At 46.7% G+C, this 25,749-nt stretch overlaps 1 protein-coding gene across 5 annotated transcripts in view; it reads left to right on the plus strand.

The window, feature by feature from the left end:
• Positions 1-923: 923 nt before the first annotated feature.
• SRGAP2 (SLIT-ROBO Rho GTPase activating protein 2) overlaps positions 924-25,749 on the plus strand; it is a 101,163-nt gene continuing 76,337 nt past the window's right edge. For 3 of the 5 annotated variants that reach the window (XM_032203070.1, XM_032203071.1, XM_032203069.1), the window contains exon 1: positions 925-1,055. In XM_032203070.1, coding sequence (XP_032058961.1) covers positions 989-1,055 — 67 coding nt within the window. In that variant the 5' untranslated portion in view covers positions 925-988. Of the gene's footprint in view, positions 1,056-25,749 lie in introns of all 5 variants that reach the window. The other 2 variants (XM_032203067.1, XM_032203068.1) reach the window with 1 other exon arrangement.

Below are 25,749 nucleotides of genomic sequence, written 5' to 3' on the forward strand. Positions count from 1 at the left end.
CGGCGGAGCCCCGGGCTCCGTTCGGCTTCGTCCCGGAGCCCCCGGGGCTTCCTTCCCCCCCCCGGCCGCATTGTTCGTGCCGGGCGGGCCCCCGGGGCCGAGGGGGGGCGGCTCGGAGCTTCCCTTCCCGTCCTCCGCAGCCCCCCCGGGCTTAACGGGGAAATTGGGAAAAAAAGGGGAAATGGGGGAAAAAGGGGGGAAAAAGGGAAAAAGTTGAGCCTTGCGTGGGGGATGGAGGATGGGGAGGACGGGATTTGGGGGGTGGGGGTGGGAGGATATGGGGTCGGGGATGGGGGGCGATAAGGATGGGGGGGGAGGGATATGGGGACAGGGATGGGGACACGGGGTGGGGGGGCTGAGGGACACGGGCACGGCCCCGGCTGCCCACACCGCCCCTTCTGCCTTGTGGGGGGGCTCCAGGTTTGGGTTGTGATTTTTTTGGGGGGCGGCTGCGGGTCCCTAACGCCGCCGTTTGTCCCCCCCCTGCAGGCGGGCAGACCCCAGGACGACGGCCGCTGCCTTCTGCCCCTGCGCCCGGCCGGGCTTTGGCTCTCAGCATCCACGCGGCGAGAAAAAGCAGAAAAAGGAGAACCCCCCCCCAAAAAAAGAAAAAAAATAAAAAATTAACCCCCCAGCCCGGCTCGCTGCGGCCCCGCCATGCCAGCCTCCAGCCCTGCTCCGCCGCCACCGCGCTGCTAACGCCGGGGGAGCCCCCGGGGGCTGCGGGAGCGCGGATGCTGCTGCGGGGGGCTGCGGAGCGGGGACACGGAGCCACCGCCCCCGGGGCCCGCTGCTGCCTGCCTCTGCCCCCCGCCGCCGCTCCACGCCCCATGGACTGAGCTTTGGGTTTTTTTTTCCCCCCCTTTTTTTTTTTTTTTTTTTTTTTTTTTGGGGTGGGGGGCGAGGAGAGGAGAAGCGGGGCGCTGCGCGGCTCGCCTGCTGCTGGATCCTGCGCTCCTAGGGCGAGCCTTTCTGGGGGGGAGAAAACATGACGTCGCCGGCCAAATTCAAAAAGGATAAGGAGATCATAGCCGAGTACGACACCCAAGTCAAAGGTAAGGCGGCGCTTTCTTCCCCTCCGCTGCCTTGCTGCAGCCCTGGCTGCGGGGTTTGGGTGGGGAAGGGGGGAAACGGGCTGCAGATCGCCTGGAATCCGCAGGGCTTTCTCCTAACGCAGCGCCCTGCCGGGTTTGCAGGGCTTTTTCGCGGCCCCCACAGGGTAGGTGCCACCCATGGTGGTGTGTTTTAAGGTATTTTGGCGTTTTTACCCGGTGCAGTGGATCTCTGAGTGCTGAGAGATCCGTGTTTGTCTGCCTGGGGTTTGAAAATCGGGATTTGCGTTGGGAATATGACAGCCGGTTAATTGCTTTTTAATCCTCCGATCGTAGGAACCTTTTTAAAATCCATGCGGTGTCAGAAGAGCATATTGCAGCCGGCAGTAACTGGGACCTCGCTTAGGGTCCCTGTAAAGCTATTTGTGCTAGAAAGTTCCATTATTCGGGATTTTGCTCGTGGTGAGCCCCTCGTTGCTGCCTGCTTTTTCATCCTGTGCTCTTGAGTAGAACTTCTCAAGGTTGCAGGGTGGGTATGCACACGTACATCTGCATACACACAGAACTGGAGGAAGCGAACGCGTCAGTGTTATTCCCGTATCGTCACAGGGAAGGGAGGAAAATGTCAGGAGCATGTTTGCAGCGATCATGCAAGTCTTCTGCAGGATTCAGCTGGCTGGGCTTCAGGCCATCATGTGCTCTGGGTTGAAAAAAAAAATGGTGAAATGTCTACTTAGCTTCTTATTTTTTGCAAAGTTTTCAATGTAACACTTATTAAAAATAATTATTGTTCGCGTATGGCTTGATGTATCGCTGCTAGGAAGTTATGAGATTTAATGATTTATCTAATTGGTGAAAACTTGCTTGGTATGCTTGTAGCATGCAAGAAAGATGGCCTTCGGGCAGGGTTGATTGAGTTAAATCGATGCGATTTAAAAAAAGGTGATTTAAATCTGAGTAGGAAACGTAGATTAAAACTGACAATTAAAATATTATTTTGCTGTTATGTGCTTGGCTATTTTTCATGCTGAGGGGTGATCACTGGATGCAAATCATTAAAACATCTTGTTCTACAAGATGCATGTCCTACGCTGACCTTAGTGCTGTGTATCGAGAAGTTTTGATGTTTTTGTTTAAAAAAAAAAAAAAAAAAGGCAGGTATATCTGAGCAAATATAAAGCTGGATAGGGGTTCACTTTGATTTTTTTTTTTCAATTCTTGGATTCTTGAAGTCTGAAATGGAGAAGAATGGGTTTCTTTTTTACTAATTTAGTTTCTGTTCCTGTTTTCTTGCCATTGTTGATGGAAATGGGAATTGAAGGCAGTGTAAAATTAGAGGCTTATATGTTCTTTCATTGTTTACCCCATCAAAATATGCGTGATAGTCTGTAGCCACAATATTTGGACTTAAACCAAAGACACGCTGACTAATTGGTGGAATGGACACAATAACGCCAAAGGAGGCTTGAGAATTAGTAGGGCTTATCTTATCTCTTGCTTTTTCATGTGTTAGAAAAGAAAAAACATCTTCTCTCTTCCAAAAAGAGACCAGCGGGGTGTGTGCAATGGAGTCGGGCCTTCCCCGCGAGCAGAGACTGTCACTGCAGGCCTGTCAGCTCGGTCTGTAGATGTGGTCCCAAAACCGAGGCGTTTGGCTTTCTGCCTTACCAAACCTTCTTAACTGAGATGAGGTGAGGAAGAGCAGGGCCACGCTGGTTGGCGCCATGCCCCTCGCGCTCCCTCGATGCCCACCAGCAGCGAGGGGCTGCCCGATGGCAAGCCCGAGGGTGCTGTGGGGCCATGGACAAGGCCAGCAGGAGGTGTTGGGCCCTCTCCTGCCCTTCCTATACGAGAGATGTGTGGAGTGCTGACCAGCTCGAACCCATGCCTGAAGGTAGGGCTGCAAGCTTGGTGCAGCACCTCAGCAGCAGGGAGCTCCGCTGGGCAGTGGGCATCTTCAGCACTCGTCCTCTGGGAGTAGGGCTGGGGGAGACTTTATGATTACAAGCTCTTTCTTAGGCTTCGTGAGGCTTGCAGTATGTCTCAAGGTGCCTCGGTTCCAAGCCAGGTACCCCTTTGAGCCTCTTGAGCATGTAATTCAAGAGGCGTGATGGTCTCTCTACTGCAGTGGGCACGTGAGGTTGTTCAAAACACAGTTACAAGTGTGGTGCTGCCTAATCATTAAACGTACCTTAGTCCTTACGGAAAATCCTTGGTGTCCCAATCCCATTCTTAACCTACATGCAGGAGCAGCCTAGAAGCGGCGCTAACTCTGATTATGGGTTATTTGGTGCCTTCTCTCTCGTGTTGCAAAGTGACGCCGTGAAGCGGTCACCGTGGGAGTGATGAATCAGGTGCTGGCATGCTCCATGCCCTGTAAGATGTCATCTGTTTCTTTCAGATGAGAAAATTCTCTGATATTTTTTACTGGCATTTAGAAACTTGCCGAGTTCTTTGCTACGCGCGGTTCCGGGCTGGGCGTTGGAAGCTGTGCTTACAGGCATCGTTTAAAACCATTAATCCCCTAGCATACTCAAGCACTTCGAGTTATTACTAATAGAACGAGTGAGCTTTGTTTAAAAATTTAATAGCCTTAAGTTAATCAAGACCACTTAAAGAATAGTACCGCTGCTTGGTTAATGGATCATTTCCACAAAACTTTGTTTTTCTGCTGCTGAATTAACTTGCATCTTTTATTCTAAAAGGTGCATGGGGGGCACAGGGTGTTGGTGACTGAGACTTTCTGCTCTTCCTTGGCCTTGACCCATGGGTATTTGTTGTCTTCCAGCAGCCAATTCCCTGGGTTTTGGGATGAAGCTGGCTCTTCGTGGTTTGTGTATGCAGATAATGAGGGCAGGGAGATCAATGCTAGGTTGAGATGAGTTTCTGAAGATGGAGGATTGCTTCTTATGCATAAATCTTCTCACCCAGGGGCTAGGGGGCAGGAGTGGAGTGATGCTTCCTATTTCTGGTGTGGTGTGGCTCAGAACATGTTTTGCAGTCTGTGGGTGTCCATCCTATGGGTTGGTGGCTCTGTTGGGTCCAGCCTGGAGTTGTTCTGGCCGAATGGCTGCACCTCAGCGCCCTTCCCGCCCGACGACCCCTGGTCTCCTGCATCTGGAGGTTCGATTACAAACTTCTGTCTTGCACAGAAGTGAAATAACCCATGGAGGTGTCCAGGCAGGGTGGCTTTCCTATACAGCTGCTCTGCCTTACCTCTCTTCCTCCGAGCCTCCTGCATGTAATGGTTGCAGCAAAGCCTGGCTGCAGGGCTGCACCGCTCGCCGTTTCGCGCCGGTGGTGAAGGGAGGAGAGGCTGCAGGCATGGGCGCGCTCTTCTTGAAAGACTCGCCGCAAACGCTGCTCTTTGAGGGGAAAAAACCTCTGAAATGGCTGTGTCATGCGGTAGGAATTCTCTTGACAAGATGACATGGGGTCAGCAGGGGAGGGAAGTGCTGCTTTGATACGTTTCTGTCCCATGTGCTCGCAAAGATTACGAGTTCTGTGAAGCTGGAAAGTGAGATTCTGTGGTCTCCATATGGAGCCTTTGATAGCTCAAGCTCATCCCCTTGTCTGGATTGTCTCTCCCAATTCCTTTGTGCAAGTTGCGGTAAGGCAGAGATAATGAATTTATGCTGTGCAGTGTGCTCCATGTGCGATTTGGACGCTGCCTATCTGTGCCCGACCGAGGGCTGTCAGGCTGTTTTTCGGGTGAACGTATTAAATTGGAGTGTACATTTGCTGGGGAAAGAAGAGCCAGTGATTTATCTCTTAATTCTTCTTTTCTTTCTCCTCGTGTCCCACGAGAGCATTATATTTAATTAGTTTGTATAAAGCTCCAGTAAATAGCTTCATGGTTTGGGCTCCAGAAATTTAATACTGACATTTTTTACGCAGCGAGGGTTCGCGAGCCGCTTCTGTCCTTGAGCATGCTCTACCAAAGGTTAAAAGATTTGCATCTGCTGCAAATCTTGCAGCGCAGTTCAAGAATTGCTGGGACTATGAAAAATAGATGAGTTCCTCGTAGCAGGAGTGAGCCCGGCACAGAGGTGGCTGCGTGCTCATCCAGCTGAGAGCATCTCGAGCTAAGGGGAGAAACCTGGTAAGCGGAACTTCAGGCAAGCCTCCTCCCAGGTGCTACCAAATCCAGGCTACTGTAATGTCTAAAACTTTCTTGTTAATCTCCCCAAAATTGCTGGTACATCTCAGCTAAGTCCTTTTTTCCTCTCTGGATCGAATGGCTGCTGGGGTATTGGTTCTGACTGTGATCTCTTCCCGAGTGCTGCCCGCAGTTGCAGGTGTCTCGTTCGTCTGCTCCATCTCCTGGCCGCCCTGTGTGACGTTCGGCAGCCTTAGCTCTGAGTGGTGCTGAGCTTCGTTAGCAATGATTACAAAAGGAGCTGTGGCTGGGCCAAGCAGCTGTAATTTGGGGAAAAGTATGCCGCTTTTGGTGGTGGTCTGAAACAAAATTGGGATTTCTCTCAACTGTTGAAAGCTTTCTTTTGTTAATGCTTTGGAAAAATCAATTCAAATAACCAATTTCTTCTGTTATGACCTAGGAATTTCCAGTATTGTTGACATTGCATAGGTAAAGTGACTTCTGTTGTGCAGGTCTTCAGCTGAGGTCGCGGGGTTGGCTCCTGCCCACCACGATTCTGTTTGCAGATCTTAGCCTTGTGTTCGTGTGCTACGGGTGAGCTCCTGGCCATGCTTTGGCAACGCCTGTTTAATACCGAGTATAAACAGGCTCTTCAGCCACACACCCTGGTGTGGTTTGGTGGAGTATTTCTAAATTTTGAGATTGAGAGTTTGTATATATTGCACTACCATTGATGTTTAAAATGCAAAACTACCTTTTAAGGTTTTTTTTTTTTTACAGTTAATCGTTACTCCGTGTGTGTAAGTGATTCCATTTGTTTGCAACAATGACTTGCTCCAGACTTTGGCTGTGGAAATGCTTCGGAATCATCTGTTTCTCTGCAGTTCTTGATAGTGCAAATCCCTCGAGTTTTGGAGCTGCTCGGATTGGGCCAGCTCGGCCGCCTGCTGCCAGGAAGGGGGAAGGGGCTGTTGGGAGATCGGTTTGATGTTACAGCAATAGTTTGTGTTTCTTTGTCTCGTGTATGGCTCCTACTAATGGATTATTAGTGAGGATTATTAACGAGGCAGCAGAGAGGTGAAAGAATGCAGTTTCTTCCTCCTTTCCTCTCCTAAATTCCCCTTGGGTCTCTTGCAGATCCACCAAGTGTTGCAAGGCGAGAGACCAGGGCTGACCAGGAGACCTCCGTGCACTCAAGTTTCTTCCAAAAGCAGAAGAAATTGTCAGAGTAACTCCAGGAGGGCTTTCTATAAAAAGTTTAGTAGTAGTAGCCAGAGTTTTCCCAAATTTCTAACTAAAAGAGCCCCACTACGTTTTTCCTTAGCTCTAACTGGTTTCCTTTTGTGGTAAGGGTACACATGAGCCTCTTTTCCTTTTTCTTTCGGTTACCTCCTGACTTCTCTCTTTTTTTTTAATGCTTACTATTTTTTGCCCTTTTTTGGAATTTACTTGGAAGAACCTATTTTACTGATCGATTTTCAGTTGTCTTTATGAAGAGTGAGACGTCTAAACCTTTGAGATGAAAAGTAGGTCTCAACACGCTCTTTTGAATAGTTTTTGTTACGCCACGCACAGTTAAGATTCATTACCTACTACTTTATGCAGTTCATTTTTGTATGACTTTTGCAGATTTCATGTTTTTGAGATTCTGTGCAGCTGCAGCATCACGGGAGTCCTGCTCTCTGAAGGTTGTCAACAATTTGTAGGTGATGGAGGCAAGTGGAGTTACGATTTGACTTGCCAACAGACAAAAACAATGAAGAAAACGAGAGGAAAGGGTCTTGATTTCACAGTAATTCCATAATTAGCGTCCATTCTTCATTTCCACGTTGTATTTCTCCTTTTCTTCCAAAATGGCAATGTTACAAAAGACAAAGCAGAGCTTTCTTGTGTGAAATCTCTAGGTAGTGGGCAGTAAAACTTGAATTGAGTGTTTGAAGTCAGTAAACGCGTGTGCATGCAGAATGACTGCATCGGGGAAGCTCAGCCTGTAGTTTTTTCCATGTAGATGCTGCAAGTGGATTTGAGCCATTTAAAATGTTATTTCTTGCCATCAGAATAACCATTCACTACTGTTAAACTGTAAAGCTTCTGACCCAGTCATTTTGCTTTGAACTGGTGCTGTGAATGTTGATCGGTGCTTGACAAAAAAAAAAATAATGTGAGGGGCTTGGGAATTTGAAAATAAGTAAATAAATAGATTGTTTCCTCTGCGATGCTGGATGTAAACCTGCCAGGTATTCTGTGCCTCTCCCGTGCCATGGTTTGGGGTGGTGTGCACGCCTTTTGTGTGCTGCAGCATGTTCCAAAGGATACTGCAGGAAATCCTTGGCGTAAAACACAAGCCGCAAATTCACAAAACGCTCGCAGGGTTCTCCCCTGGCCTTCAATGAGTGTTTTATCAAACATTTTCTCTCAAGGTGTTGTTCAGTGTGGTGCAAAAATTCCCGGGTCCTAAGCGCTTTCGACAAGCCACGAAACGATTTTTGCACAAATTTATTTCTATGAGGCCGGCAGCTGATTTATCTGGTGGCACATAAGCAGCTCCCGGCTTTTTGGCTCTTGAGAAGGAGCCAAATAAACAGATTAGCTCTAAACCAAGCACAGATTTTTTTTTTTCTTCAGTAGTGAAGAGCTGCAGCAGGGTAATTTGGTCAGCCTTACTAATTCTGAAGCTTTTTTATTGTCGAACTTTCCAGGAAGAGCTTTTTGGCCTCCGTTCTTTTAAATAGGGAAGGTTTTTTTGGTTTGTTTTTGTACCACTGTCGTTGGACGAAGGTTTTCATGCAGATGTAAGCCATGGAGCAATGCAATTCATAGATGGTGAGTGCTCACAAACTGAATCTATGTAAACTAATGGCAGTAGTTGCCCAGGAATTAGTCCCTGACTTTCTGTGGGCAGCTCTCTGGTCCCACTTGAATGAGGTGCTCTCGTTTTTCTTGGAGGAAGGCAGGTTTTGTTTGACGGACCTGTAGCTGACAGAATTGCTGAACTGTCCTCTCTGAACAAGTGGATCAATTGTTTTCTGAGCAAAGATCCTCAGCCTCAGTCAATCAAAACATTTCCGTGTCACCGTCGTGTTTTTGTAAGGCAAACCGTGTGGAGGAATTGAATCCGGCTTTCTTGCCACAGCCCTTAACACATCGCTAGCTGAGGAGGGGGAGGACGATAAGCAGCCCCCAAATTAGCATTTATTCTACAAGCTGATTGTTTAGAAAGGTGTTTTTCTATTTTCTTTGGTTTTAGCCCCTGGGCTGAAGCAGTCGCCCAGGACTGGGGAGGGCTCTGGTGTTTTGGGGCTGCTGCACGGTGCTGTGGGTTCGATCTGTCCGCGCCGGCTCATCCATTCCAGGAGCAGAGCAGCACGTGGCTGTAAGCTTTTGTTGTAAGACAGGAAGGGTTTTTTTTTCCCCTGCATTTGCAGTTTGAGACTTGCTAATGATTGATGGGGCTCCTTTCTGTTGGCCATTTCTCACCCTCCGCGTTTCCCCTCCATGCTGTTGCTCCAGGTCCAGAAGCCGTCGCGGTGGCACTGCAGATAACGTGGGGAATGGTGATCTTTTAATCACCAGCCTGTTCAATTTCGTTCAGAGAGTGTCTGGATATTGCAATAATAAAATATGATGCTGTCTGCTGCGGATGGCGGCTTAGCAGTGGGAAATCTAGAGGGGAAGAGCAGCTCGTGCTAGCCAGCCCTTCGCAGGCATCGCCCTTCCTTGGCTTAGTGAGCTGGCTGAAATGGGGTAGGGGCTGTTGTTGGGCTGACTATTTAAGGTGCCTACTGGGTGAGGTTTAAATGCAGTGGCGTAAATTAATGCTGTGTCTTTGAGGATGCTCCTACATGTTAGCACTGAATTTGCAAAGTTAGATGATATGGGAAATTCCACAAAATGCTTGTTTCATTAGCACTGATTATTCTCGAAATATGAAGTTTTACACAAGGACAGGGTCATGGGTCGATGAAGCTCGTGCCTTGTGCTGTTCCTGGTGCAGTGCCCTTCTCTTTGCCCCATCCCAATCCACATGGGGGTTTCTTGGTGGAAATCACGACTGCGATGACTGAACTCCTGAAGCTGTCGATGGCATTATGAATGACCTTCTGGGAAACTACGATTAATGAACCGAAATGAAGCTTTCTAGAAATGGGATGCTCTTCCACCTTCTTGGAAAGCCGCAGTGATACCGTGTGCCTATAAAGCTGGATTTGGATGTGCAGCACAAAGGAAGGGCGGAGTGAAGTTTCATAAAACGCTTGTGTGCCTTCCTTCTTCAAGGGTTTCTCTCCTAATGGCAGCATTTGACACATCCAGCGACAGGGCTCATTTTATTTATTTTGTCTTCAGTACATGGAAATTCCGGTCTGCAGGCCATAAAACAAAAATATCACTCCTGCATTTTTAAAATGGGAATAGCAATGCTTCCCAGCACCAGCTCTGTTACAGGGCTGCTTTGAGTCCTGTCTGAGGGATGTGAAGTGCTTTGAAAGCTCTGGATAGGAAACGTGTCCGTAAGCAGCAATTATTACTGTGAAAAAAATGCTCTCCCTTTTTATTAATATGTGCATTGGATATGTTAAGGAACAACAATGACAAACCATAGCATGCTAAGTCTTTTATGAAGTGTACCAGTACAGAGCTCTGAGGGGAGACGTGGAGGCTTTTCCCCGCGTTCGATAACCAGTTGTTCAGAAACTTAATAAATGAACGTCCCTGTGAAGTGGTTTTGGAAAGGAGCCTGGTTTTGCTTTGGTCTCCTTATTGAAAATAACTCTTCCTAGCTTTGTGTTCTTTCCATCTGTTGAAAAAAGGAGGCTTGCTTCATCCCATTTACCCCTTAAAATGGGTAAACCACCAATATTTCTGCCTTGCAGTGGGCTCGTTGCACCGGTCCCTGCGTACCAGCTCACCAGGACCGCGTCCCCAGCGCTGCGGAAGGATGCTGAGCCACGAACAAAAGGCTGCCAGTAAACGACTTAAAAGTCTGCAGCTGGAAAAGGGAGGGGGAACGAGTTTCTGCTCTCTACAGAGGGAGGAACAAATGCAACATTACAAAGGTCACAGGATATAGTAATGATGTTTGGATGGAAACTTAACTTGCTATGAATGAAAATGTGCTCTTGTGTTTTCCCCCTGGAGCTGAATGTCTGAAAGCTCTGGATACTTGTTGTTCTGTTTCGTTTCTATTTTTTTTTACTCTTTTTTTGGCTCTCGTGAGCTTCCATGAGTTGTGCTATAGAAATGAGAAACATGGAGGGCAGGCAGCGCGCAGCTGCTGGCAGAGGCTCCAGTGCCACATCTCTGTTGCTTTAACCAAAGCTGTGGCGTTGTTGGTTCCTGGCTAATCCAGTGCAACAGTCTGAAAGGCAGAGATTGCTCGGTGCTGAAAATATCCATAGGGGTGCTTCGCAGTGAGCTTGCTGCGCTGCCAGCGGCACGATTGCTGGTGCCAGGGGAGCTCTGAGCACGGGCTGAGCACCGCTCCTTAAGGCAAGCGTGTGTTGTGTTGTCTAAACGTCAGTGGAAAAGGTTTTGACCCCTAAATTGCAATACTTTATTTTCCACAAGAAGCGTGCCGGTTAATTTCCATGGAGGGTTCTTGGGGTTTGGTTTGCCTCTGCAAACGCTGAAGGTGCTGAGCATGGAGTTGTGCTGAGGGGGTCCTGCAGCCCCAGAGCCGGCGTGGGTTGTGGCTCCTGGGCTGCGTGAGGCTCTGCGCTGAGCTCCTTTCGCCTTTCCTCCCTCTGTGTGCTCCAATCCTGTCCAGACTGTCTGAGTTTCGTGAGGTTTGGTCCCTTATCAATACACACGTTGTTGTTACCTTCCATTATGTGATTAACTTCTGCCCGTAATGATGGATAGCTTTACTCGGAAGTGTAAAATCCTCTTGTAGCCTGGTTATCTAATGAAAATGTGTTTGCATGCATCGTTCTCATACTTCATAAGGAATTCATCTTTACTTAGGCTTTAAATCAAATTATCTCTTCCCCCCTTTATCCATCAGAGTGAACTTAATAGCCGTAAAGAGCTTGTTGCATCCATCTTTTGATGAAACGCCTTTCATCTCCTTCTCCCCAGAAATCTTGAGTAAAAATGCCCCCTGGGCGGAGGTAGCGGGGTTACTTTCAGGCTTGAAACAAGGGAATAAATCCTGGAACCGGGCTCTGGGGAAAATACCTGTAGGCAGATTCCTCTTCTGCATCCTGAGAGCAGTGACAGCTGCTGCTGCCAAGGGAGAAGGTTTTTGGGTTGGTTTCGGGGGGTTGATTTCTTTTTTCCTTCTGAAACATTAGAATTAACACTTGGAGTTATTTTCCAGTTAACATATCCGAACAGCTGCTCCTTCGTGCTGTGATTCCGCGCTATTAAACTTATCAATTTGCTTCGCTGCTACTGATGAGCTCCTGGCTCCATTGGAGGAGCACCCATGGTGAGACCATTCCAGTGCTATAGCTGGTGAGGAGAGAAGGCTCTGTCGGCGTTTTGGGAAGGAGCTTGTGACCTGCAGACCCAACACAGGGAGCGGACAGGGACGTTGTGGTGTCCTGTGCTGCAGGTGGCTCCGGCAAGCAGCGCCTGTGGCTGGTGCAGCTCCGTACCAAGCGCTTGCTGCAGGCTGGCAGAGCAGCTCGGCTTTTCTCCGTACTCTGTTGCCTTTCCCAGCTCGCTAGCATCGTTTCAGTGGTTTTACGATGAGGCTTGGTGCAGGTAGTTCTCATTCATGGCACACCCTCCGCCAAACCCCGAGCAGAAGGACCGGCTGCCGTGGTGGCGATGAAAGCGCTGCTCGTTCCTGTACCGTGAGCTTAAGGGCTCTGCATCCCGTGAAGGGTTTGGGGCTGTCCTTGTGAAGCTGTGTGTGTTGACTCTCCAAACGCACTTATCAGCTCTGAAGGAACGATGCCTCTCCTTTCGAGGAGATTACTTTGAGATCTTGCGTGGAAAACTGCAAGCAGAGGATGAAAGCTGCGCGCATCTGTCAGATGTAAGCTGATTTTATTTCTTTGAGCATGATCAGTATTCAGCCAGCCCTACCTGGCTTGGCTGTGGTGAAGAGGCTACCTTGTGCCTCCAGAGCTGCTTTGAGCCTTTGACATCCAGCTCTGCACAGGGCTCTCTGATGTACAAGGCGAGCAGGTTCCTTTTCCTTGCCTGCCTCCTTTTTTCGGCTTCTTGTGTGCCTCAAAGCTTATTTTGTTAACAAACCCACCCCCTCCCTAAAGCCTCTCTACACACACTTCTACCTTGATGGCAATAATACTAAAATCTGTAGACCATTACCTTTTTAGGGGACTTGTGTGGCTTTTATCAGATATGTCAAAAGCTTTTATTTTATAACTTTCAATGTACGGAACATTTATTTATGTGGGGGAGGTGAGCGTTCATCGGTTACCCAAACAAAACCCTGTTTTTCAGTACTCTAAATTCAGCTCTGTTGTAAATCTGTTACAGCTCACGTTTTATTTCACAATGGCTTTCCAACCTCCTGCCTCACCCAACATCTCAACTCTACTTAGGTTTCAATCTTTGCGATGTCCCCTGGTCTATCAATGAAAATGAGGACACTCACATGTAATATTTCTTACTGAGAAGTGAGAATTCTTGGATATTAAAAAAAGCCCAAAAGGCAGGGGTTTTTATTTCCTTCTGAGGACTGCTCTTGCAGAATTCTGAAACTTCCCGTAGTATATTTTAAGCATTATAGATGTTATTCCTCGGTTACTTTGAAGCTAAATAAAGTAAACAATTTGTGGGTATAGCTGGCTGTGTATTTATGAAATGTATATAATAATATACTTTCCTCTTTTAAACGCCATCCATTTTCCTGCTACATGGATTTATATGTTGATGGTGACTGGAAGAACATCCAGTCTAAATTAGCCTTTTTGCTGATCTTGGAGCTTCCTGGGTGTTGTTTTCCCCTTGGTCCTCCTCCAGAGTTTGCTGCTGTTGGTCCAGATTTCTTCTGTAGAGCTTCGTTCTTCTGGCTGTTGAGTTCAGTCTCAGCAGTCCCTGTGCAGGGCATTGTGTTCGGAGTAGGCTGCAAGTGGGTAAAAAGATTAAAGGGTAGTGAATTACTTGAAATGACCTTAAAACGAGGTCTCCAGTGAGATTTATGGGATTCAGTTACAGATCTTGAAACGTGTTGAGAGAATGTCAAACCTTTTTTTTTCTCCTCTTTTCTTTTGGTCTGGCAGTGCAGCCTGTGTGGTTGGAAAGGACGTGCCTCCTCTTTTCAAGAAAAGCCACTTGGGCTAAGGCTGCTATTGCACAGTTGTCTATTTTTGTCCTCTTCTATATCTTGTTCTTTGTCTTCTCAGAGGTGGCGGTGACAAACCCAGCGCTGTGTAAGCAAGGAGGGCGTTGAATTGAGGTGCTCGCAGGGCTAGGTGGAAGGAGAGTGGGGGATGCAGTTCACCACCCGACTGAAACCCAGTGGAGTGAACTACGAAGAGCAGTCAAAGCAATTCCATGGAATTCCAGGACTGAGGCAGTTTGTGCCATCCTGAATTGCATTGTCGTGGAGCCGCATTGTGTCTCGATGTCCCCTCTTTTGGCTCTTTCGTTTTTTTTCCCCTGTCTCTGTCTTCTCTCTTTGGGAAATGGACTGGGCAATAAATAGGAAGTAAACACTCCACTGAAGTTTCCTAATGCAAACAAACAGGTCTGCTATTTTTAAATGCCTTTTTTTTAATGATTCTTCTAATGTTCTTCTTGCTCCAGTGGGAATGAGTTTGAGTGCTTTCTTTGAGCTTTATTTTTAGGAGTTAAAGGCTTATGTGAAAGTGCAGGCGGAGGTCTTAGATTGACAGTCCGAGATACCAAATTTGTTTTTAACTGCTCCAAAGATGGACGAGTTGAGAATATAGGGAGATGCTCGTTCCCCTGCCTCTTGTACTGGGACTGCTCTTGGGGACACAGGGAGGTGTCAGCAGCGCTCGGTGCCCCGGGAAACCCCACAAACCCTCCTGGCTCCCACGCCGTGGGTGGGTGCTTGTGCTCCCTGTCTGGGTGCTCAGGCAGAGCACAGGGACGCAGGGAAAAGCTTCAGAGCTCGCTCTGTGTTCCTGTTTTCTTGTGTGAGGTATGGTGAGGGCGTTTCCCAGCTTCTGGTCTTCAGTTGCAGGTAATTGAAAATAATAGTAATAAAAAAAAAAACCCTTGCTGTTTATTTTCCTGTTGATTTTTAGCTATTGTGGAGTTCAATTGTTTGACTTCTGGCTTGGTTTGGTGTCCGTGGCGTGACTGAGCGTTTGCCAAGGTCTGCGTTAGCTTGGGCTTTCTGTGATTTAATAGCTAACTTAATAGTGAATGTAAGGAATTTCATGTGTATACTACTGAGGTGGACAAAGGGAAACGGAAACACGATTTACTGCTGGTGGCAAGCCCTGGGATTCACATCAAAGGCCTGCAATCTGATCCGTGTGCCAGAATTTGCAGGGACAGCTGCGAGGAGTCCATCAGCTTTGGGGGGCCGAGGGGCGAAGCCGACCCAGAGCAAGGCCAGCCGGGGCTGGGAGCCTGGCGAGGCTGCCATGGGGCTGCTCGCCCCCAAAGCTGTGTTTTCAGGAAGCTTTCTCGATGCTCCCAAATGCTGTTAATCCACCCGAACGTGTTAATGCTTTCTTTTTTTCCTGTCAGTTGGGACGAGAACAGACAAAGCTACAAAGCAATCGTGCCTGTTGAAGGAAGGGGAAAAGCGTAGCGAGCTCAGAAAAATCCGCTTTGCCTTGTAGGTAATTAGGAGGGACTTTAGTAAGGGCCTGGCTCCTTGGTGATTTCATTTTCGACGTGCCTTAGCTTGGTTTGAGGTTAGACCGTTCACGCTGACAGGTTTCTTGAAATGGATGTTCTCTGCATCGCGGTGACCCCGGGTATGTCTATTATTACCGATGGCAAATTGCGTAATGGCGTGGTTAGGCTAAGTAAACTAACAGTGCAGACACTGCTGCTTTTGTTACCCACGTTAATATTTTTGTACAACTACTGTTAACTTTCTGATTTGGGCTCTTCAGGTTTAACATTAGCCCTTTAGCTCAGCTGGATGCACCTTCCCTGCACGCGGGTGCCCGGCTTACAGACACTGCTGCAGGCAGGTGGCTCGAGCTCATCACCGAGCCCAGCAACTTGCTGATAGCTCAGTTGGTGTCATTTTGGCTTGAGCAGAGCTTGGTTTCAGTTCTGGGCTGCTCTAGGTGGGGGGAGAAGTCCAGTGAGCACAAGCTGCTCTTGGCTCTGGCTGGAGGAGGAATTCCGCCGTGGATTTTTGCAGATGTCTGACCAGCACAGAGGGCCTGGCTGGGCTCCTGGGGCTTAAGAAAGTAACTGTGTGGTGGTTTTTTTGTTTTGTTTTTGTCTGCTATCGGTGTCAATTTTGTGTCAAAAAATTGAATGTTTGTAGAAGTAATGTGAGCACATCGCTTTATATTGTGACTGCAGCGTCACTTCATAAATAATTACGAGGTCATGCTGAGACGCGTGCGGTGTCCCTAGGAAATGGCTTTCGTTCCTGGTGTGAGCCTACTGGTTTTGATATATTTTGAGTTCCTTACAAACGACAGGGCGAGGAGTTTGCGATGTCTGCTTCTTGGAAAGCATCGGCTGACAATCACACGTGTGGTGATGGTTTTGACTGGTTCATGTCGTGCCTGTCCTTTTTTCGGTATAAGAACAATGCTGAATTGGGGAGTGGAGTGGGTGTTTGGTACTTTTACAACTATTTGTGTAAAATTTTAATAGAAAGTTACAGAATTGCTGGCTTCTTGCAGGTGCAGCAGCCAGCAGTGGTTATAATTGTGACATGTTTACCCCCACGGAAGCGATTTGCAGGCTCCCCGTGACAGCTTTCTGTGCCTCCACGTACTGCAGGTGCTCCAAACCTGTCGGGGGCCGTGGAGGCCGCGAGGCACGTGAGGATTTCTCCGCTCGAGGCCGACGCCGTTGGGTGCGGGCGGGCTGGTGGCACCGCGGCCATTTGTGGCCATTCCAGGGCTGCCTCAGCTCCGACTTCCCATGTCGGGCTGCCGTTCAAAGAGAAACTTGCTTGTTTTACACTTTAAATAGCTCTCAGATGGTAACGTGGATAGCGAGCGCGCACAATACGGTGGCGGCTGCTCCATTATGTGGGCTCTGCAGTGCTATTATTAGCTGACAATAGCCGGAATGAAAAGCCATAGACACTGCATCGCCCGCGAGCCATTGTGTGCACGATGTTTTTAATGATGTTTTTAATTCGCAGAGCCAGAGGTCTTCCAGGATCTCCTTCTCCTGAGCTCCTTGTTGGAGACCTTGTGCTCTTTTTCTTTGGAGACAGCGGAGGTTAGGAAGCAAAATGGCTCTTAAAGCAGACTTGCAAATCGTGCTTGCTTAGGATAATGCTCGTGACTATAATAGGCTGTATATGTTTTCCCCATTGAGCGCTGGGAAGGTGACGGTCTTTGCAAAGATGAGTCAACTGTGTGTTCAAAACACATCTGTCTCGATTCTTTTTTGTTAAAGTTTCTGTTTTCGAAAGGAGGCTCAAGCATGCAAATAGAAGGTTTTGATCCCCTGTGTGTGACTGCCAGGGCTCTGGGGGAAGCTGGTGTGGCTGAGTGAAGTTCGTCCCGACCTTGACTGATGGCAGAAATGAATAGGGGTTCTTGGTACTTTGCTGACTCAGCCCATCACTCCTTGGCGGTAACAAAGCCAGAATTTTTAAGGAACAGGTTTTTTGACCAAACAGGTGTAACTTCTTTGCAAGAAAGCAGGTTGCTCATCTCAAATCTCTTTGGCACAGGTTACTCAGGTTATACACCTTCAATAACTGTGTGTCTTATATAAGAGAGCATTGGTTTCAGGGGCATGCACTGCACTGTACAAATCAGGGAGAGCGCTTTAATGTTTATACAGCAACATAAAATCTTATTTGAAGCCATAGACAACTGCCTTTTTCCCATTCCCTTCCCAAGCTTCAGCACAAAGCCTAGCAGTGATACAAATTGAGCGTAACTCTTACTGGCATTACCTAGTCCTGAAAGGCAAACTGTCCACTTTTGGGTCAATAAAGTCAGTTTTCATGTATGATGATGCTATAGGGTTGAACGTTTTCTACTGCAGGCCTTTTGGATGTTTTGGGTCTGCTGAAAGGACACATCTGGCACCTGGTGAGCAATCCAGACTGTCCCACAGCACTGAATGTAATTTTGGTGTTTGAATATAATTTTAATAGCCCTTTACCTGACGTGTCAAGAGTAAAATCTTGGTCTGTTTTTCCACCATTGTCGTATCCTGTTTTCTTTGTTTTGGTGTGCATTTCTTTGTGGTTAATGAAGATTGATCATTGACTTTCAAAAGTATTAAATTGAACCCCAAAGAATAATCAGGTGGCCACTGCTTGCTGCTGGAGATCAGACCACGTGGGACGAGGAACGGTTTTGTCGTGAACAGTTGACGCAGTTTTCAGAAAGAGGGAACCGAAACCTCTTGAGGAAAGAATTTTCTGTTCGTTCTATTTTAACTGCATTGTGAAATCAAGGAAAGTACAACCTAATGATAAACTTGAGCTTGTGTATGCTGCAGCAAGAACTGACGCTTAGGGTGAAATGTGTGGTGAGCGGGAGAAGGTGTCTGTCAGGGACTCTGATGCTAATTCCCCTTTACCCATGGAGAACTCCCGTTACGGATCTGCCTTGCGAGAGGGCCTCAAACAGAAGTACCGTGGTTCGTGGCATGCTGTAGGGATGTTGGTTTGCTTTGAAAGCCTCTTCTGGGGGGATGGCTGCCCAGACCCCTTCCCAGGCATGGGGCAGAAGCAGTTCCTCCTGCCCTTCATAAGCACAGGGCTGGCGGTGACGAAGCTGCCACCACTGTCAGCCTCGGCCCCAGCGGAAGCAGCCGCTGTCCCCAGACAAGTTGGCTTCTTCCTCGTCAGGCTGCTCGGTTTGAGGAAGGTGATTTGCATTGCTGAGTGCTGCCGATGCAAGCTGCGAGCGTGGAGCTGGCTGCTTCGGCTCAGTCCTGTGCGTTGTCTGTGGGATGCACGGGAGCGTGCAGTGTCACAGTGACTAAAAATGAGGCTTTCCAGGTTGGGGTGATGTGGGTTTATCAGGCTGGCTGCAGATTGATTGTCTTGACAGCCTTCAAATGCAATCACTTGTTAGCTATGTTTTAAAATGAGATTAAAAGCTGGGCATCCTGTTCTTGAGGAGGTTTTGCACTTCTGGCATACAGTGCGAGTCACTTGTGAGTAGGAATGCTGCAACTCTTGATGCCTTATGCTCATCCCGAGTGTGATGATATTGGTATTCCTGGTCCAACGCCGCCGACTTCCAGCCATGCAGTGTGCTGGCCAAGCTGAACGTCAGCAGTGTGCTGAGCACTGGTGTGGCTCAGTGCAGAGGTTTTCTGCAGCTCCTTGACCTGCCCCATCTGCAGGAGCAGGGTGTGAGGTTGGGGACAGGCATCGTGCCCCATGCAGATGGGGCAGAGCGAGGCGGGAGCATCCGCTTCAAAAAAATACACTTTGATTTATTCTTTCTCTTTTATTTGTCTTCTATGCTGCATCTGCTTGCTTTCCCCTATGCTCAAACCCCTTTCCCTGAAAGCAGCTTATGAAGCAAGCACTGGAATTTGTCAAACAAGCCCAGGGTTCTGAAAGTAACGAAATGCTTCTTATGAGAACAAGAGCAAGACAGAATATTTACTTCGCTTTTCACAACCTTTATTCTTCTGGAATTGCAGTAGTGTGTGCGATTGAAGCGTTTAAAGTTTGTTAACCTACCACTTGCTCGCTTACTGTGTACCCGTTTTCTTCAGGCAAATAAGCTGACTGTGCATCCATTTATTTTTAAACTTAATCTTATTCCTTTTTTTTAATTACAGCATCCTCTGCAGATGTTTGAGTGTCATAAAAATGAAACGTAGAAACAAATGCAAAACTGTCATGGCTTGCTCCAAATTTGAGGCAGTAATTAAGGAGATGTAGGGGAGTAGTGGAAAGTTCAGCTGACTTTATCTGTGCATCCTTTGGCAAATGATGTGTGGACTCGCTAATGGGAAGGGCAAATGCGAAATGGACTGGGAAACAGCTCTAGATATGCAGGAGTTTATCTGTATCGGTGCATCTGCTTTGGCCTTATATGCAGTGACAAAGTCAGACTGGTGTTTTATGGAAATCTAAGTAATTTACTTGGATGTGAAGGATAAAAAATGTTGAAATGTAAAAAAGGAGGGTCCTCAGTTGATGCCAAAGGGATACAAGTTTCCTATCATCTGTCTGCTTTGAAAGAGTTTCTGGCCATCTCTAACACATTTGACACATTATTTTGTGTAATTTTTGTCTGGCAGTTTGTTTCAAGATGTTAGGTTTCTTTAAAGCTCGTCTGAATGTTTTGTCCAGATGGTCTCGGTGTGAGTCACACGGTAAGGTACAGTGTCTTTCTTTGATAAGGTTACTCATTCTGTTCAGATAGCTGATGACTTTACAACAGCAAAAGGACAGATCTTTCATGTTAATGGAAATTACCATTCAGCCTCCTGAAAATCAGAGCAGAGCGTCTGAAGCTTTCACTGCTCATTTCCCACTTTAAGTTATTCTGATGTTCCTGTGAAAGTGTTGGATTTTAAATGGTGATAACAGATCCATCTGTCCTGACTCTTCACAGTAGTATCTCTTGATAATAATGGTTCACCACTATGGTAGTCTACTTTTGTGAAGCTTCATTTTTATAAGGCTTTTCTGTTTTGTTTTTTTTTTTTTTTTTTCCTTCTCTTAAACACTTCATCGTATGCAGGAAAAGGGAAATGCTGGGCTGCATATAAATGCTCTGTGCCCACTGAAATGCCTTTAGGATTGCATAGTGGGCACGTGGTGCTAGGAGCAGCCTCAATAAGTACAGAACTTCAAATTGTGGAACACCATAAAGAATATGGATGTTATCTCCTTCCAAAATGCAATGTGTGAAATCCAGTTTACATATATTTTGTTCTATTGATTTTTTTCAGAAAGAGAATAAATACCATCTTCCCTTTTCTGTGTTGTCTTTCTGTGCATGTCAATTATAGCTCTGTGCCATTAATGATTTAAATGTGTAATGAGCAATCAAGTAAAATGTCTTGCATTGAAAATTTGTAATTCAGGAATGTCAATTACTGGATTTTATAAGTTACCTGAGGTGTTGTCAACATGTAAATCAAGTTTGATCAAGTCTTACTGAAAGTTACATGTGGCTTTATCAACAGAAATTTTGTCGCAGTGTCTATTTTCTTGCTCCATATTGTCAAGACAATAAAGGGCTATTATTCAGAGCCCTTCCTGGCATAGCTTCTTTTTAAGTATGCGTGTTTAAAAAAAAAAAACAACACTAAAATCAGAGCACCATCTCTGGCATTTTAATTGGATTGAAACAAGGGTATCCCTGGGCTGGCTGACGTCCCTGGATAACATGAGAGCTGCTGGAGCACTTTATAGAGCGACGTTTCCTTTCTCTAATGCAAAAGTGTTATTTTCAAAGGGAAGACAGAGAGATGTCTTGAAGTAACCGGAACCTGAATTCACACTGAAATGGAGAATGACAGGCACATAAAATAGTTGGCACTTAAAGACCTTCTAGCTATTTCTAGTATTTCAGTGCTGGGCTGTTTGTTTGGTTGGTTTATTTGGGCGTGTTTTTTTAAGTCCCCGGTAAATGAACCAACATAAACATTCCTTTTAACGAGGCCTGGCAGAAGAGCTGAAGCCGAAGGCTTAGCTCCTGCCTTCCGTGTTGACTTTGGCTTATGCTGTATGGGGCTTTTTCAGCCGTTCATTTTGGCAGATTGCTGGAGCTTCAAATAGCAAGAGTAAATAAGTCACACCCAGGATCTGAACTGTAACAGTGAATGGGTTACGTGTGCTTTGGTTTCCTCCTGTCCAAATGGTTTTAATAAATCTTAATTTTTTCTGGTGTGTTTTCTAGGGACTGAATTGTTTCTGTGGAGTCGCATTAAGCAGACGCAAAATGGAGCGTGCGGCCAACCAGGCCTCCAGCACAGCGCGAGCTGTGGGGGGGGGGGGCACCCAGCGTGGCACTGCCCTGGGTTGCTCTGCACAAATGAGAAATATGCCCACATGCAGCAAGGTGTTCTGGGGCTCCGATCCAAAAAAACAAGGGAGGGGTTGGTTTGCTGAGCAGATTTTGGGGGATTTTGGGCAGCTGAAGGCAGCGCAGCGCAGTGCGAGGGAGTGGAGGCTGAACTGCAGGGCCCGGCACAGCAGCTGTTTGTGCACAGCACAGTAAACAGGAGCGGTGTCTGTGCTTGAGAGTATGTGGAGAAGCAAAGGAGTGAAGCAAGAGTCAGAAATGCTTGGCCGAGTGGGTCTTTCCTCTCTTCCAGTGAAACCCCAGGAGGAGATGGTGTTGGTGACAGCCCTGCTGAGCTGCCCCAGCCTTGCAGGGAGGCCGACCACATTTCACCAGGCGCCGAAGGCCTTTCGTCCGCCTGGGTATCTGTGGTGGGTGCTAAAACCCTCCTGACACAGTTCATAGAGTTAAAACCTCAGGTGTGGGGTCGCAGGCAGGCTGGGGAAGCTGCAGCAGTGCCCACACCGCTCCAGGCAGGCAAGGAGAGGTGTCTATTTCTGCACCACTGGGCTTCATGCCTCCCTTTGGGACATGGTTGTGGTCAGCTTGGGGCTGGCTGCTGCATAAAAATGTTGGTGGGCACTGTAGGGCTTCAGATCCTCGTGTGTTTCTTCTCATAGTGAGAACATTAATTGTCAAAATTTTTCGGATAGTCTGGGGCTGAATTTTTCTGGGGACATCAAATCCTGCAGAGCTTTAACTCGTGTGCAGCCTTATTCAGATGTTTCAAACAAACGCGTTTTCTCTGAAGTCTGCTGTCCTGTCTTTCAAACGCAGTATAAGAGCAAGATTATTTCCTTCCCTTTGCCCCCCCTTCCGTCTGTTTGATGAAAAGGATCCTTTTGACTTCTCAGGAGTGGCAGGAAGTGACACTGGACAATATTCCACTTCAGTGAGCACGTACTTGGTGCCTGCTGCATGGGATGCTTGCTTGCATGAAATAGGCTGATTCTGTAATCCAGTCAGTGCTAGGAATCAGACCTTATTTCACATCTTATACTCTGGCTATAATTTACTTCAAAGATATACAAAAAAAGTGTGTTTTTCCTGTTTTGTGTGGTTGTTTTTTTTTTTTTTTTTTCTTTCCACTCTTGCATTTCTGTGATCATTTTAATGAATAGCTGCAATTTGTCTGCTGGGTTGCATTTGTGTATCTTTGGAAGTGCTTTTTCTGGGAAACAAGTGCCTTTTGCCAAGGGGAGCAGGAGGCAGCTGAGAAGAAACAACTTTTCAGATGAAGGTTTTAATTTTATTGCACAAATTTGCAAGTGTACAAATAACAGATAGAACCTTATTCATGTTCCATAAAGTAGATGTGACACCGTTTGCTTTTATTGAACTCTGAATAATTTATTAACAAAAAAGGAGTTTTGATGCCAGTTTTCTGACAAAGGCAAACAAAAAATGAGCACATCCTTGTTCCTGCCCTGTTCTAAGCTGCACAGATGAATGGGTGTTGCTACAGCTGACGAAGAACTGATAGAAAAACAAGGATTTACCTAATTTGTGCTTTGAGGGCTCTGTCAAATATTCATTTTCCATCTTTACAAGAGGTGCTATGGAGTAAAATATAAGTTCATTTAAAGATGGCAGGCCTTCATGTACACTGCTGAATACTTATAACGCTAATGGAATTATGTCCGTCTTTCCTGTGGTGGGTGACATTGAAAAAGCCTGCTTGTGCTACCATTGCTTTCATTGAGCATTCCTGGCATAAACTACTTATGATTATGAGCAAGTACCGAGCAAGAAATCAAGAGGCTGGAGCGAAATTTTTATGTAAACTTTTTTTCTGTGGTTTTAAATAAGGCTTATCTTCTATTACTTTAGCTGTGCTACAGATGAATTAAAAACAATGCTCCAATTTGATTTCTTATGTAACCAGTTAAGATTGATTTATCATAAACATTGGTGCCAGTTTAAAGATTCATTACTTTGATTTTATGTAATGGGTTTGGTGTAATGGCAGGTGGTAGTTACTGCACCCAGGAAAACAAGAGGTGACTGGAATGGAAACGCACTGTCATTAGTGTCCACTGCTGCCTCGGGCAGATGACTTGGGCCTTTTTCATCCTGTTGAAGTCATCTGTGAGCCATCTGCAAGGATGCTCATTATTCACCTCTCCCGGAATGCTTAGGGCTAATTAATAGATCTCAAAAGCAAGGTGCGTGGCGACAGCGTCTGCGCCGGGACCGACAGGGGAGGTGGCGAGGGCCAGCCCGGGCCTCTGGCAGGGATTTGGCTGGTGGCACTGGCTTCTCCGGCCGGCCACCGGCCTCCCTGCCACACCGAGGCCTCCCGAGGCCGTCCTGGATGGTTCGTCGGCGTGGGTTCCCGGGCTGCTGGCCCGCGGCTGGCTCCGTCACCGCGCCGCTCAGCCACGGGCGCTCAGGTGGGTCTGGAGCCTCTTCTGTTCTGGGTGAAACGGTGATGGGTCTTCCAAATGTCAACTGAAATGCTACGGAAGGATGAAAAATGCTGATGCGGTTACGAAACTGAGCCCTGCCTTCTCTTGCCCCTCGCTGCCGGAGATGACCGTGGATGTTGGCAGTCTACTGGAAGGGATTTGGAAATGGAGCTTACTGTGCCGTGCTTGAGGAGTGTTTACACGTCCCTTTCTGTTCCTCTTCATTTATTTCTTGATCATTTATGCATGTTAATGTGTTAGTTACCAAAGAGGAGAGGGAGGAGAAGAAATCCTGAGGTGAAATTAAATTAGACAGCAGCATTAATCATTCTGTTTGTATGTCTAAATATATGACACAATTCACCGAAGGATTTTCCTTTCATCGAAGAGATTAAAACGTGTAACTCATTAATTGCCGCTTTTGTTCTTAGCAATTTTATTGATTTGAAAAATGCATTTAACTTTACTTTGCATGAAATATCTGTGTGTAAAAATGTAAATACCTGGTCTTACAAATTGGGAAGAAGTAATAATTTTTCACGTTTGGTTTCTTGCCTCTGAGTTTAGCACTTCAAAATGTTACCTAACCTTTGGAGTACTCTTGAAAGGCAGAGAAGTGGAAGATCAGCATGTAAAATTATCAAAGTGTTTTGCACAAGGACCAAAGATAAAGGTGGGGATTGGGTCTGGGAAATTTGGTCTGTACCAAAGAAATGCTTAGTGCTGCAGAGGATTTCATGAGGCTGTGTGTGTCTGTACGTCCCTTTCTCATCTGTACGTGTTCATGTCTGTGCATGTGAGCACAGTAGTCTAAAGCTGTATAGAGAAATAGTGAGTTTAATTTGGGATTCCTGAAGTGAACTGAGGCTGTAAGAATATATGGCAAATGCCAGAAATAATGATCACATTACACATTTCTGATGAATAATTCAATTCAGTTTAGTACTGTTCCACCATTAAAATAAAAGCCTCGCAATGTTTGGCATAATGTAGCTGAAACACTTTTTTAAAAAATAAAAAAAAAAAAAAGAAAAAAAGAAAAAACACTTATGGAAAGCAAAATGAGCAGTTGTTTCACTTGTTGTGATCACCACTGGCAGATGAAATCTTAATGCTTGGTTTGAATGAAGACCTATGAAGGTCTCGTGCTGGAGCACTTCAGTGACACCCAAATATTTCTGGACTCAGTAGCTTTATAAATGGACGAAAAGGTGGAAGCTTTAATTATTTGTTAGAGCAGGAGTGTTTGGCATGGAAATTACTTGTCCTGCTTTGACAATAAGAAGAGGCAGTGGCACCATACATGAAGGATGGAATCCTATAGGGATTCTAAATCTCCTGCTTTATGGAGAGATTTTAAGATAGAGTTGGGCAGTTTCAGCTGGTGTTTTTTCCCCCAGTTTCTTCAAGAAGGCACATGTTTCCAACAGCAGGCTGCAAGTGCAGGACAGGACCGAGAGAAGAACCAGACCCGAGTCCCGCAGCCCTTGCACCCATCCAGGCAGCAGCTCAGCCGCTGCCTCTGCGGGACCTGTTCTGCTGATCCCGGGCTGGATTTCCATTCTAGCATAAATAAACCTTTCTGTGTAAAGCGAGTGCCAGCCTCTCCCTTTACGCAGGAATGTAACTTCCTTTGTGCTGCCTGCAACACTGCAGCACAACATTCTTCATTCAAATGGGCTCTCTGTTTTGAAACAAGAGCCGAGTACCTGGCTCCTCTCCCTCCCTCCCCACGCCCAGCCGGCTCAGCGCTCGCACATGAATTAATGGAGTTTCTGAAGTGGATTCCTGTGAATTTCCCACACTTTCTGGTTGGCCTGATTAGTTCTCGCACTCTGATGCTTCCATGGGGAAGATCAGGGTGGTTGTAGATCCTGAGCCTTCCCCAGACTCGCAGCTTTCTTGAAAATATGCTGTGTGTATATATATAGTGTGTCTGGTTTTGTTTCCCCCCTGCAGTGATTATGTCAGTAGGCACTGCAACGAAGTTTCTGGGAACTGATAAGACCTAGGCCATACACCATGATGCGTGCACAGAAAGCACACCTGGTTTAAATGGTTGCAAGGTGCAGAATACGGCTTGCTGAAGT

Source organism: Aythya fuligula, chromosome 25 (assembly GCF_009819795.1).
Source record: "Aythya fuligula isolate bAytFul2 chromosome 25, bAytFul2.pri, whole genome shotgun sequence".
NCBI classification, from domain to species: domain Eukaryota; kingdom Metazoa; phylum Chordata; class Aves; order Anseriformes; family Anatidae; genus Aythya; species Aythya fuligula.